The 14247-nt window shown below is 45.3% G+C and overlaps 1 protein-coding gene across 3 annotated transcripts in view; it reads right to left on the bottom strand.

The window, feature by feature from the left end:
• NCAPG2 (non-SMC condensin II complex subunit G2) overlaps positions 1-14247 on the bottom strand; it is an 89191-nt gene that overhangs the window by 27575 nt on the left and 47369 nt on the right. For all 3 annotated transcript variants that reach the window (XR_013960372.1, XM_080664140.1, XM_080664141.1), the window contains exons 10-17: positions 13022-13117; positions 12290-12415; positions 10232-10411; positions 8220-8372; positions 6311-6533; positions 6020-6123; positions 2467-2640; positions 774-844 (exon numbers count right to left, since the gene is read on the bottom strand). Coding sequence is in view for 2 of the 3 variants with exons in the window: in XM_080664140.1 (XP_080520266.1) it covers positions 774-844; positions 2467-2640; positions 6020-6123; positions 6311-6533; positions 8220-8372; positions 10232-10411; positions 12290-12415; positions 13022-13117 (1127 nt within the window). In the remaining variant the exon portion in view is untranslated. The remainder of the gene's footprint in view (positions 1-773; positions 845-2466; positions 2641-6019; positions 6124-6310; positions 6534-8219; positions 8373-10231; positions 10412-12289; positions 12416-13021; positions 13118-14247) is intronic.

The following is a 14247-nucleotide window of genomic DNA, read 5'->3' as shown; positions in this document are numbered from 1 at the left end:
GGGAGCGTCAGTGCCGCCAGGTCCAGTGCCAAGTCCTCCTGACACGGCCACATAAGCCCACCCTTCCTTCCCGTTATCTTCGTCAGACTCCAGAGCAGATTCCAAATTTGGAGGTAACGATGTTTGCTTAGCATCAAAATATTAATTGTATCATAAATATGAATAAAAACGAGTAATTTTTACTGAGCTAATAACCAACACTATCAAATAAAATACAATGCGAGCTATAAAAAACAGGCTCCTATATCAGTCATTTAAATTTTGTAGTCACCACATTAAAAATAAAAAAGAGGAACAGGTAAAATTAATTTCAATAATGTATCTTATTTAACCCAATCTTCCCACAACATCATTTAAAGATATAATAAAGAAAGAAAACTACATCCTTCTCACACCGAGTCACTGCGTCCATGTGGGTCTGCAGCATAGCACAGCACCCGAGACCATGCTCCCCATATCACAGCCACCCTGGCCGATGCACCACCATGGACAACAGCATGGCTCTAGCGTTTCAGCAGGTCAGGCTTGACAAGTGCCCGACTTAGGCTCAGAGGCTCAGAGGGCTCCAGCTCCATGCAGTCACCACGGGATTCCTGGGCAACGTGAGAGCCATGGGAAACTGTACCCGGCTCCCCTGCACAGCGAAAGGGAGGGAGTGGGCGGGAAGCAGCATCTGAGAAGTCACAGCTGATGGGGGGCAGTCTGCTGAGTGTCAGTGACAACAAGCACAGCGATGCGGGACTCCCCCTTCACTGCTGCCCCGAGCAGAGTACCTGAAGGCAGACACGGAGGAAGGCGGCATGAAGGACATCAGCATGAAGAGAGGGATCTTGCAGCGGTCATCCTAAAAACACAAAAAGGAAGACAAAGCGAAAGGGTACTTAAACACCACGGTGCTCTGAAAGCTCCCCATTTAACTTCCTATTTTCAAAATGGCTCAGCAGGAACTACATAGGTAATCCTGGCCATGCGCAATGCGGGAACTTACACCTCCTGGAAAGCCTCACGTTTGACAACTGTTTTCAAAGTGCACACACTTCGCTGCTCTGTGATGTATTCATTTTTTTGCAGATATTTATTAAGCACCTACTGTGTACCAGGCAACAATCTAGAACCTGGGGCTACATCAGTAACAAAATTTTTTTGCTGTAAAAACATTGCTGATAAAAAGGGGGGAAAATTATCTGCATACACTTGTTGTCTTGAACATAAAACTCAAGAGGATGAAACCAGAGAAAATTTTTAAATAAAATAACCAGAATCTCTGTAGGAAGACGAGATAATGTGATGGGAAATGTGGAAAAGTTTGCTGGAGCTGCCTCCCAACACCTAATCCCTCCCCATCAGACTCCACCTGTAACGGGAAAAGTGTGGGAAGAGCTGGTGCGGCAAACACATCAGACTTCTGCAGCGCCTGCACCACCGAGTACTTACACTGCAGCTACGCCACCGCTATCTGCCTTACAACAGCAGAACACAACACATAATATCCTTGGTTCACTCACTGCAGGTGGCCACGGGTTCTCTAAGCTCCTGCAGGTAGAGAAGCTCTCTTGCTGCAATCACTTGGAATAAAGGGAATTAACTGCCTCCTTGGGTCCCCAGGCACCCCAACCACACTGCTACCGCCTTATCCAGGGTCCTATGGGTGTCTGTGTTTATCCTCTGAGATTCTTGAGATAATGCTGGTTTCTTGGCCAACAGAATTACTTGAACTTCTAAATGTGCTAGTAACTTGGCAGCCTAGGCTGTTGACTTTCATGGACAGGACAGTTTGCCTTTCAGAGGCAGAATGAAGCTCAGAGGCATGTCAGTCACGGAAACACAGCTCACAGAAGAGCCAAGAGTAAATTTTCCAAGAGAATGGGGTTCCCAAGACCTATGATCTTTCGTCACTCAGACCATGCTCTCTTTATAATTGGGGATAATTTGCATTTTTAACTATTAATCTTATTTTCATTTGTTTTTGAAATATGAACTTCTTTCAGAAGTAAATTAAAAAGTCAAGGAATGAGATTTCCTTCATCCAAACAGAAGTAATGACACCCCTGGTTCTCTTTGCCCTGATAACAGACACAACTCAAATATTTCAGAAACACATTTGCTTATCATGCGGCATCAAACGCTGAAAGCTGCCCACACAGCCTAGGTGCTACCGCACCTTCATGTTCACAAACTCCTCCTTCTCAATTCCCAGCAAAGCAAACTGGAATCTAAAGTAGTGCCACAGACCAGCAGAGACAGAAGAATCGAGTACCTACCCTTGACATTCCCCTGCGTGCTGGGGACATGAGGCTGAAAGGCATGTGGCCTCCACCCCTGAGAAGGCTAGCGGCCACCGCCCTGCCAGGTAAGAGCTGGCTGAGCCCCTCCTGCTACAGATGACGCGCCAAGGCGAAGCAGACGTGTCAAGCACTTCTGCTCCACTGTCACCTCAATACGCTTGCTTCCAAGTGGCAATCTCACCTGAAACACCTTCAGGTACTCGGGGAGCACAGAGGCAAACTTGTCGATGGTGTAGAGTCTGGCCTCTTTGTTCTTCTCCATACTTCTGTGAATGCTTTTCCAGAGAATCACGATGATTTCTAGCAAACCTGCCATGGATGCAGCATCGCTGACGGACAGGGTTTTATCCAGAACCTAAGATGCAAATAATTTTATTGTGAAAGAATCAAATCATAACAACTACTAAGATAATATCACTGTCTTTAAAAGCACCCCTCAGAATTCTAGAACGAAAGCAGAAATGTAAAGAATATCCAGTCTATTTTCATGACTATTGAAAAGGAGTTTATTCTGTATTTGAGAATCTCTCAGAGGTGAATTGGTTTTTAAAAGCCCACCCAAGAAATAACACATTCTACATTAACCTTATATCCTTTTAATAAACAATTTACATGAATTATAAACCCTCAAAATAAAAATTTATAACCTATTATCATCTAGGGACATAACACACTAGTAAAAAGCATGCTTTTTCTTTTACTGTATCTTCTGATTTGTTCAAGGATGTCACTTCTCAGCATAAACCTCGACATGAACAGACTGTTCGCGTGGGGGGGGTGTAAAACCTGATTACTCAATGTGATTACACTAAAACTCAGGGATGAGCAGCCCATTCTACAAGCTGAAAGGTACGACGCCAGATTCTGGTGTGTAACTGTAACACCGACCCTGCTCCTCATGGATTTCCTCAGCTTGTTTTTAAATTAATATACGCATTGACATTTCCCAACTTATGCTGGCAGCAAGCCATAATGGCTGCTGTTTATCATCTGAATGTGGGCCTGAACCACAAAGGCTCTAATAAATTCTCTCGTGCCATCGCCTCAAGCTGCACATATGCGCCCCTGCCAGACACACGGACTGAGCCCTGTGGTGGCTGCAGCAGACAGCTGGAGAACCTGCAGGAACAGCCGACACCAGGTCCTGAAAGGGGAGCAGCTGGAGAGGCCATGGCGGACTCACCACTGGTGTTGGTACTTCTGTGCTCTCTACTGAAGTGTGACAGAAAGTAAGCTTGATTAATGAGGGCATACAGAAAGGACAAAGGTAGTTTCTATACAGTTACATTTTTCAATGGGCACTTAATACTCTGAATGAGGTATGGCCAGTGACATTTAAAAAGCAATGAAATTACCAAAGCCTACTATGAGAACAATACAAATAACAAATCAACAAAACTTCATTCTGTGTTTAATTCTATGTTTTACTGCTCTGCAGCCTTATCATGGGTGCCTCATAGAACCCATCACTTCTTACAAAAATGTGCTAAGTTCCCAAGTGAGATCTATTAAAGAGGAAGCCAACTTTATATTTTAGCAGAAATAGCTTTGATTTTTCATAGACAGCAAAGAGGAAAAGTAAAAGAGCGCTTCAAAAACTTTTGCTTTCAGCCTTGTATTTTTAGAATATATATATGACAAATTGTATCTTTTCTAGCAGAGTTCACAATGGAACTACATTATTTCTAAACCCTTGTTTTCTGATGGTACAGAAAATGACCTAAAATATTACAAAATGCAAGCTCTCTCATTAACGTCTAAGTTTTTAATAATGAGCCTGGAGGATTCCTTCAATATTTAAAAACCGTAACAGTCTCAACTATTATTACCACCTCTTAAAATACGCTTTTGCTCCTTTGCAAAACCATCCTCACCAGCAGCACGAGTCTGAGAGGCTGGCCCAGAGGCCCTGCGCGCTCCGCAGCACACACCTGCTCACACCCCTCGTGGTGCCCACCTCGCACATGGCAGCCCCTCGCCCTGCAGATGGGATTCAGAAACCTTTCACCTAAGGTTTCTGAAGATTAGCAGAAATAGAATCACTTTCCTGAGGAATCCTGCCCACCCAATCCATATATGGAGGGAAAAGCCCTGAAGAGAAGAACTCAAATCCCAACAGAACACAAAGCAGGGCCAGTTCTGAATTCTCTCAGCTGACGGTTTCCCAAATCCAGGATGAAAAGGCCTGTGAGCTGATGCAGCCGCTCCTCAGGCCAACTGTTCCGATGAGATGCAGCCCCACTGTCTCCATGCCCTCTTCTTTCTCTGTCCCACATCTGCAGGCCCTGACTGGGGCAGGGACAAGGCTGGTGGGGAGGGGCCACACAGGCCTGAGGCCAAGGGCACATGTGTGAGCAGCACTCTCCTTCTGACATGTGGTTGGACAGCCTGAGGCCAATGATTAAGCAAAGCCACACTGGAGCCCTGAGCAACCTGTCAGCCTGTGTCAGAGTGGACACAGGGCAGGAGTGAGGCAAGACAGACCAGCGCCTGGGCTTGCCTCGGGCCAGCACACAGTTCCATGTTGCAGCGAGAGTGTAAACTGTCTTTGGTGCCTTCCTTATCAAGGTGAGTTTCCTAACCTTGATGAGCACCATAAAATTACCCTAAGATTTTACTTTCAACGTCTGTGAGCATGCAAGTTTGGTTACAAGCTTAAGACAGTGCCAACAAGTAGTGTGCCCAAGCCCTAAACGTTCTCTTCTTCTGCTCTGAAGAAATAGCAGCCAAACAACCTCTTGAATAAACTACTTTTTTAAAAAATATGTTTTAATTGATTTTAGAGAGCGAGAGGGAAAACGAAGAGACGGAGGGAGCGAGATATCTGTATGAGAGACATCAATCAGCTGGCTGCCTCCTGCACGTCCTGTACCGGGGATCGAGCACACGGCCAGGGCATGTGCCCAGACCAGGAATCAAACCAGCAACCTTCTGGTGCATAGGACAATGTTCAACCAACTGAGCCACACTGGTCAAGGCTAAATCACTTTTGATAAATTATTTTTTAAGAGAATTCTAAATAAAACTGACACCTAGAAATTTAACCCCATGATGTTTCCAGTAGAATCTTACAGCAGAGGTTAAGAGCTCCACCACCTAACTAAAATACAGTATGCGTATGCCACCCCCAGACAGAAAAATATACAGAGAAGCTTAAGGCAAAGAAAATCTAGGACGGGATGATACTAATAATACATTTCCTCTGTATTCACTCCTACACAAATTCCACAATGAACTACAAAGGATGTACAACAATTCTTTCAAAAACATTATGATCCTCCAAAATAATTAGTTGAAATATCAATACTAAAAGAATAGACAAATGTTCCTAAAGTTGGGGACGGGAAGAATTCCTCCACTTCTAGACAAATAATAAACTAATCTAAAACCAGATTAACTTAATATGTGTGCACAACAGAGTCTCTCTAAAATGACGAACCAGCAGCTTTCTATACTTTTCAGACAAAGAAACAATAACTTTGAAGAACTGACAGAACAAAGACACTTAGGTTTGGGTGCTAATTAGTGAGAAACATAAATAAGTTAGGACTTGGGTGGTGACTGGTAAAGGGGTAACATGGTTTGTTTATCAAGGTTTTTGGCCCTGGATTCCTAACTCTAGCCATTGTGGGATCTTTTGGGGTGGCCTGTGCTGGGCATGGACACTCACATCACAGCCCATGGAAACGAGGGGTAACATGGCCCAGGGATTGAGGCCCCTGTGTCCTACTTACACTCACGTTCTCCTTCTCCCTCTCCTCGTCCTCCTCCTGGTACTCGCGGATTGCCTTCCGGATGCAGGCATTTAAGCAATGGCGAATCACATGAATCAGCTTTGCTACAATGTTGAAGATAACCAATAGTTTATTCACATGTTTCTTCAACAAAATTACCTCTTAACAGTAAAATATAATCCCAAACAACTACAAGTGCCATCTAAGGGAAACCATTCAGCAATGCATTCAAGCACAGAGCTTACAGGCCAGGCTCCTTGGAGACCAGCCTGAGAGGCGCGGTGTGCATACCTATGTTGGTGCAAGCGGTGTGCTCGTGGGCATACTGGTAGAACCTCCTGGCAGCAGCGTGGTTCATCTGCAACAGCGTGACACAGCGCTCACACCACACCTCCTCCGGGAGGTTCACGGGCAGGAAAGAGTTAAAGATGAGGCTCACCAGGCGCCGACACACAGGCCTGGAATCTGATTCCAGACGAACCAAAATATGCTCCATGGGGCATATCTTCCAAAACTGTGTGAAGCAGGAAGCAGGGGCCTGTCAATGGTTCCTGTCATCTTAACATTTTAAGCAAAATTTCCAGAGCATAATAAAAAAGAAACTAGCTCTCGTTCCTCCAACACGGGGTGCAGGAGACCCGGCACCTGTGCCAGCACCACCTATATCAGACAGCAACATGCTGCCCACCATTCCACTGGGTGACAATCACCCATTCCTGTTAGCTGCTCTTCCACAGGCCCATCAACCTCTCACCTTGATTTTCAAGAACAGACCTTTGCAGAGACCTCACCACTAAACCACTCTCTGCCTTCCCTCTAAAGAGCCAGCTAAGATCAAGATGAAAGAAGAACCTCATTAAGACAAAGCCCAAACTCCGGTCCCAGGCTTTCTTTCTGTCTTTCTGGTCTTGCCCGTTCTCGTGGAGACTCCCTAGTAAAGCAGAAAGCAACTGCCCTCTCTATTCCTCCCAGCCATCACCTCCACAATCCTGTGCAAGCAGATTGACAGCTCAAACAACACTAAGGCAAACATTTCCCTTTCAGACTCAAGATCTAGTTTTAACAGGCTATTAGAAAAAACCCAATCAAACTTGCACCCAGCTTTGTTGAAACTGACATGCTGATTCTAAAATTGTTATGGAAATGCAAAGGACCCAAGCAGCCAGAGGGCTCTAAGGGAGGAGGCTGGGGGTTCATACACCAGACTCAGGGCCCTCAGCATCCAGGCTGTGCTGGGTGGCCCCGGCTCAGGACGGACAAGAAAGCTACACAAGCAAGTCCAGAAACAGACCACACCGTCAACTGATTTGCAACACAACTACTGAGGTAGTGAGATTGGGGATGATATGGGTATTCTTACTATGCAGGTCATACAAAATACACTTTTTTAAAAAACATAAAAATATTCAGGTCAAAATCTGAAAAGCAGCCGAAACCGGTTTGGCTCAGTGGATAGAGCGTCGGCCTGCGGACTGAGGGGTCCCGGGTTCGATTCCGGTCAAGGGCATGTACCTTGGTTGCGGGCACATCCCCAGTGGGAGGTGTGCAGGAGGCAGCTGATCGATGTTTCTCTCTCATCGATGTTTCTAGCTCTCTATCCCTCTCCCTTCCTCTCTGTGAAATATCAATAAAATAAAAAAATAAAATAAAAAAAATCTGAAAAGCATAAGGCAATACACACCCTAAGCGGTGATAAGGCCTCCCCAGAACCCCATCCCAAGACACCCAATCCCTGCTCACAGGCAGCTGTCAACTAATGTCCTGATTCTCCCAGGGTGTTTTATGTGTATCTGAGCAAATACAGGCTGTAATGCTGTGTGTTCCCCATTTTATGCAGCTGGCGCCTACACTTGCTTGTCCTTGCCTATCTTAGAGGTATTTCTGTGTAAGTTCATTTCCTTTCACGGTCACACAGCATTATGTCATTGCACGAGCGCACCACAGGGCTGTGCAGCGGACCCTGCACGGGTGACGTGTGAGCTCTTTCCCCAATGCTGTGCCAGGCAAAACAGCCTTTTTGAAAGTAAATTTCAGAGAACCATTGTGTGGAGGGAAAAACTCACAGATAATACCAAATAATAATGAAGACCCTTAAACTAACATTTAGCCAAAAGCCGAACTTTGTCTTTTTGTGGATGAAAACAAATGTACTTATTTATTTACTTCATGTCTTAAATAAGAAAAACCTTATTTACCCCACCTTGGCAGCCCTTACGGCTTTAACTTTCAACAGCATTTCCACAAAAGCCACTCTCACTTTCTCCGAATTGTCATGGAGACTGTATTTTAGTGCTGGCAAAAGCTGCTCTAATAACGGGTGGCTTAATTTGTTATCCAAAATTATCGGTAAACACTGCAAGAAAGGAGAAAGACAAGATTCAAATTAGAACATAAACTAAAAAGGTTCAGGTGAGAAAACATCCAGGCCCACTGGTGAAATAAACACACCTGTAGAAAATAACACTTTCTTAAACGGTTTCACATTAACACACACTTTTAACGAATTAGTATGGTTTCAAAGGCTGACAATTATTCCTCTATGGTTTCACTGTTCCTAACAAGATTAGAGCAGCTATAAAATAATCTTCTGAATTAAAGAAACACAGCACCAGGGCTGGTCAAGCAGTGTCCAAAGCTTAGACCATAGAGTCCTTTAACCATGCCCACAGCCCACACCTTCTGCACCTCCTGACTCCACCCTGCAGGACCCAAGCTCCTCAGGTAGAGGCCAAGTGACCTGTCCAAGCTCAGTCCAGGCACCGACTTGTCGGAAGACTGATATGCCCTGCCACCTTCTCTTTCCAGTTATTAGGAAAATGGATTTCTTTTTTTTTTTTTAATATATTTTATTGACTTTTTTACAGAGAGGAAGAGAGAGGGATAGAGAGTTAGAAACATCGATGAGAGAGAAACATCAACCAGCTGCCTCCTGCACACCTCCTACTGGGGATGTGTCCGCAACCAAGGTACGTGCCCTTGACCGGAATCGAACCTGGGACCCTTCAGTCCGCAGGCCGACGCTCTATCTACTGAGCCAAACCGGTTTCGGCATGGATTTCTTATTTTAAAAGACATCTATATTTTCAAGGTTATAAGTAAATATTTGCAGATGAGATTATGCAATGTCTGGGCTTTGCTTCGAAGGAATTATAGGAGAAAAATGGGTGGGACTACAGATGAAACGAGATGGAGATGTCCTAGTAACTACTGAGACTGAATGATAGAGGAAGGACAGTTTTGTAGATTCTTATGAGAAGTATATACTAGATATCAAAAAGGCAGGGAGGGTGGGTGGGAAGAGATGAATCAAAGAACTTGCATCCATATATGCTAACCCGGTGGTCAGCAAACTCATTAGTCAACAGAGCCAAATATCCAACAGTACAACGATTGAAATTTCTTTTGAGAGCCAAATTTTTTAAACTTAAACTTCTTCTAATGCCACTTCTTCAAAATAGACTCGTCCAAGCCGTGGTATTTTGTGGAAGCGCCACACTCAAGGGGCCAAAGAGCCGCATGTGGCTCGCGAGCCGCAGTTTGCCGACCACGGTGCTAACCCATGGACACAGATAATAGGGTGATGAGGGCCTGGGGCAGAGGGGGAGGGGGGTTAGAAAAGGTCAATGGGGGAAAAAGAAGACATATGTAATACTTTCAACAATAAATATTTTTTTGAAGGTCAATTTTAATGTATAACTTAACAATTTTTTTTTTTAAATATATTTTATTGATTTTTTACAGAGAGGAAGGGAGAGGGATAGAGAGCTAGAAACATCGATGAGAGAGAAACATCGATCAGCTGCCTCCTGCATAGCCCCCACCGGGGATGTGCCCGCAACCAAGGTACATGCCCTTGACCGGAATCGAACCTGGGACCCTTCAGTCCGCAGACCGACGCTCTATCCACTGAGCCAAACCGGTTAGGGCTAACTTAACAATTTTAAAGTGCATACAGGTCCTATTCTAAAATGCTGTGCACCCCCCGCCTCCACACACACACACACACACACACACACACACACACACTGAAGAAAGACTATTTCAAGTAGATAATTTTTGTAGCAAACACTTTAATTTGGTTGGTTAAACCTTACCTTGGACATATAAAAAAAAAATGTCAATACTGATATTATGAGTGATTTTTAAGATGGTTCCCTCTGTATTCACTATCCTACAATAAATAAACATTGCTCATATAACTTAAAATCTTACCTTAAAGACAGAACAACGCACATCGGCTGAGCTTGCATCAAATGCCAGGTCCCCAGTCACTTTCTTGAGGAGGTCAATGAGAATTGTCGGAGGCATCATCTCCCAGTATCTGGAAGTTATCTTACAAACACCAAGGATCCCTGCGGAACGGACCATTGGATATGGATCTTCTAAAAGGCTCTAGAAGTAGGAGGGAAAACGGCTTAAAAAACTTAAACCAGTTCCCTTTATATCAACATCTGCTTTACACATAAGCACCTTGGACACTCACAACTCACCCAATGTTCCAAGTTACAGAACTACGGGTCATGCAGACCCATGATCTTTGGTTAAGTGTCATTTCCACAGCTGAGTGTTGCAAGAGGACATCCAGACCCTCATGGGGCCTTACTTGACAATCCCACCCACAAGACGTGGCCAACCTAGGGCCTCCAAGGACGCTCTACTGTTCAGGGGACTATGCAGAGCTGCTGGCACTATCCTGAGTACCAGTCTATTAGACACTGCCTATGCAAACCGCTCTTGAGTTCTCAAAGTGCTGAAATACACTGAATCCAAAATAAAGTCATTATACTTGCAATGACTCAATCCAGACAATGGTCCTATGTATCTGATGGAAATACATGACAGCACCTGGAGAATCAAACACAACCCACACAACCCACAAAACCATGGCTCTCATCAACTCTAAACTTCACTACCAAGTCACAGGAACGACAAAGGGCAGAGGAGCATAGCAAGGACACTGTAGGGATGGTTCTGTAAACCCGACTGTGGGAAACAAAATAACCTGGCTTCTTCAACAACAAAATAGCAAGAAAAAAAGAGAGAGAGCCAGGCTGGCGTGGTTCAATGGTTGAGCATCGACCTCTGCACCAGGTCATGGTTCACTTCCTGGTGAAGGGCACATGCCTGGTTTGCGGGCAATGCAGGAGGCAGCCAACCAATGATTCTCCCTCATCATTAATGTTTCTCTCTCTCTCTCCCTCCCTTCCTCTCTGAAATCAATAAAAAAAATTTAAAAAAAAAAAAAAAGAGAGGAGAGATTTCTGGAGAGGGACATCATACTATAATTTCAACTTTCTTTTAAATATATTTTTATTTACTTCAGAGAGGAAGAGAGAGGGAGAGAGGGATAGAAAGATCAATGATGAGAAAATCATTGATCAGCTAACTCCTACATGCCTAACACTGGGGATCAAGTCCGAAACCTGGGCATGTGCCCTTGAATGGAATTAAACCTGGGACCCTTCAGTCTGCAGGCCACAGCTCTATCCACTGAGCCAACCCATCTAGGGTTATAATTTCAACTTTCTGTCTTTTTTCACAGTCAGAAAACAAACAAAATTAAGTATTTAAGAGTGTCATGAGCAACCACCATTATCATGGCATTTTTTCCTATTTCTGCATATAATTTTCTTCTACTAACTAGGAAACTAATGTTTTTACTTGTGTTAGGAGCCTGCGCGTGCGGAAGTGTGGGAACTGAGCAGGGGCAGCGCTTTCCAGCAAGGAGAGGAAGAGCCACAGCACCCAGGAAACAACATCACACCTCAACATCAGACCTCACCTCATTTGAAAACCCAGTCACCTGAAAAAACCACCCCAACAGGTATTACCTGTCAGTTTGCCTTAGACATACCCAGTGTCTGCTCCTTCACATGACTCAAGGCTCTACAGTAGGCAGTATCCCACCCGCAGTTCACAGGTGAAAAGACAGAAAAGTGTCACCCAACGTTACACAGGTAGAGTCAAACCTGGGGGTGTTTTAACCCTATGATATCCTACTTCTCTGCTGGAGAGACAAGAATACACATACAACGTTTAAAATTATATGAAGCAATAATTACATGTTCCAAAGGAGATGAAGAGGAAGAGAAAAGGGCACTATGCACCCACAACATCACCAGGGAAAGGATGGATTTCCTTGAAGAATGTCAACATCTGGAAAGCTTGCCATGCGGGGGAGGGGGCACAGGCAGATGCAGGAACGGCTGGGACGCACACCAGGCCAGACAGAGCTGAAGTGATAAGGAGCTCGACTACATGAATACGTACATAGAGCTCTTCAAACTGCTTCTGAATTTCACTGTCCATTTCAATAGCATTGAAGTTTGGATCCCTAATAGGAAATGCTTCAACGAACAGCAATGCAGCATTGGAGCGAACCTCAGAGTTTCTGGCCTGGAATAATGAAGGAAGAGTGTGTCAGGGCCCACAGAGAGGGTGGCATCAGAAGGCGTAAGTGGAGAGTTCCCAGAGTAAAGCTCCTGACATCTCAGCACAGACTGACTCACGAATTAAAGACGATTTTAAAAACCGCACTGTGAGACCTTCCTCAGGTTCAGCCACGCTCAGCTCCGTGCGGACACCTGGAAGAAGACTGCTTCCTTGTCCAAAGCCCATCCTGCGTCACTAAGACACATGGACCTCACATCCCCCCAGCACGTCACCTGTGCTGAAAGCCTGTGTCAACTTGAACGCTCCTAGTGTTGTCATCCTGGTGCCCAGTCTCAGCAGGGGGTCTTGAGGGACTAGGACACCCTGCCCAGCTCTGCAGACCCCCCCACCTCTGCTGGTTTACTGAGCACAGCTCCTCCTCCCCTCCCAACTTGTGGTCAGCACTAAACCAACTCAGACTCAGTCTGATGGGCCTGAGAAATGCTTTTAATAAAAGAATAAACCATTCAATCCAAGTGTCACGAGGCTCCCAGCCCAGGTCTACTTCTACTGCCCTCCCGCAGTTTGGAATGAGTGCATCTAAGCACGACAGACAGCTGGCATGTGCACCTTCAGGCCTCTCCAGAGGATGGGCTTGTACAGTCGGTAGAGCATCTCCTCCACGCCTTGCCGAACTCTCTTCTGATGGTGAAAGTAACTCAGCACCTGGAGCCAAGAAAGCAGAACACAAAGGTCATGTTATTTTGTATCAAGAAGCTAAGATCCTGTTTGGAAAAACCAACACAGAGCGCGGCCCTCTCCACCGGGACAGGCAGCCGCGCCTTCAAGTCTGACGACTTCCCTGAGAACGACAAGTGTGGACACACTGACTGCACCCCACGTGAAGGAAACCTACGGCACAAGACAGAGCAAGGCCCCACCAACAGCCACAAAACCGCATCACCTCCCGGATAAAACAGCAAAGTATCAGGCCACGTGGTCTCCACAGTGTTCCAGTTAAAGATGAGCTGGCTACAACTCTGCTCGGGTCTAAGACCCTGTGCTGGACATCCATTTCAAAGTGTCCAGCACAGGCTCACCCGTCCCTCCGAGTAAGTGTGACTGCTGAATGGTCCTGCGCAGCATGAACTTAGCTCAGACACCAAATGCTTCTGAACAACCAGCAATGACTGCTCTGAGCGTCTCTCCCTTTCTTTTCTGCTCCCTTCTTTCCCAGCCAGAATCTTCCTGCCACTTTTTTTTTTTTTTTAAGTCCTCACCCGAGGATATGTTTACTGATTTTAGAGAGAAGGGAGAGAGAAAAATATGGATTAGCTGCCCCAGTACATGCTTCAACCAGGGATCAAACCCAAAACCTAGGTATGTGCCCCAACTGGGAATCAAACCTGCAGTGTAAGGGATGACACTCCAACCAACTTAGCCACCTGGCCAGGGCGTTTCTGCCACTCTTCACAGACTCTTGTCCCCAACAACAATCAAGTCTGCCTCACTTCCTTAATTCACAACTCTAGGGGATTAAGATTATACAGGTAAAAGGTGAAAAACAAAATAAATAGGCTATAAAATACCCTGTGCTTTAAGTGAACTTGAGTCAACTTTACCCTAAAACAACTTCAGTCTAAAGATGATTTTTTTCTGCTCTAACTGGTTTGGCTCACTGGATAGAGCATCGGCCTGCGGACTGAAAGGTCCCAGGTCCAATTCTGGTCAAGGGCATGTACCTTGGTTGCAGGCACATCCCCAGTAGGAGGCATGCAGGAGGCATGCAGGAGGCAGCTGATCGATGTTTCTCTCCCATCGATGTTTCTGAGTCTCTATCCCTCTCCCTTCCTATA

The sequence above is a fragment of the Plecotus auritus genome (genome assembly GCF_963455305.1).
Source record: "Plecotus auritus genome assembly, chromosome: 4".
In the NCBI taxonomy this organism is placed as follows: Eukaryota; Metazoa; Chordata; class Mammalia; order Chiroptera; family Vespertilionidae; genus Plecotus; species Plecotus auritus.
This window is presented reverse-complemented; position numbering and strand designations above follow the sequence as displayed.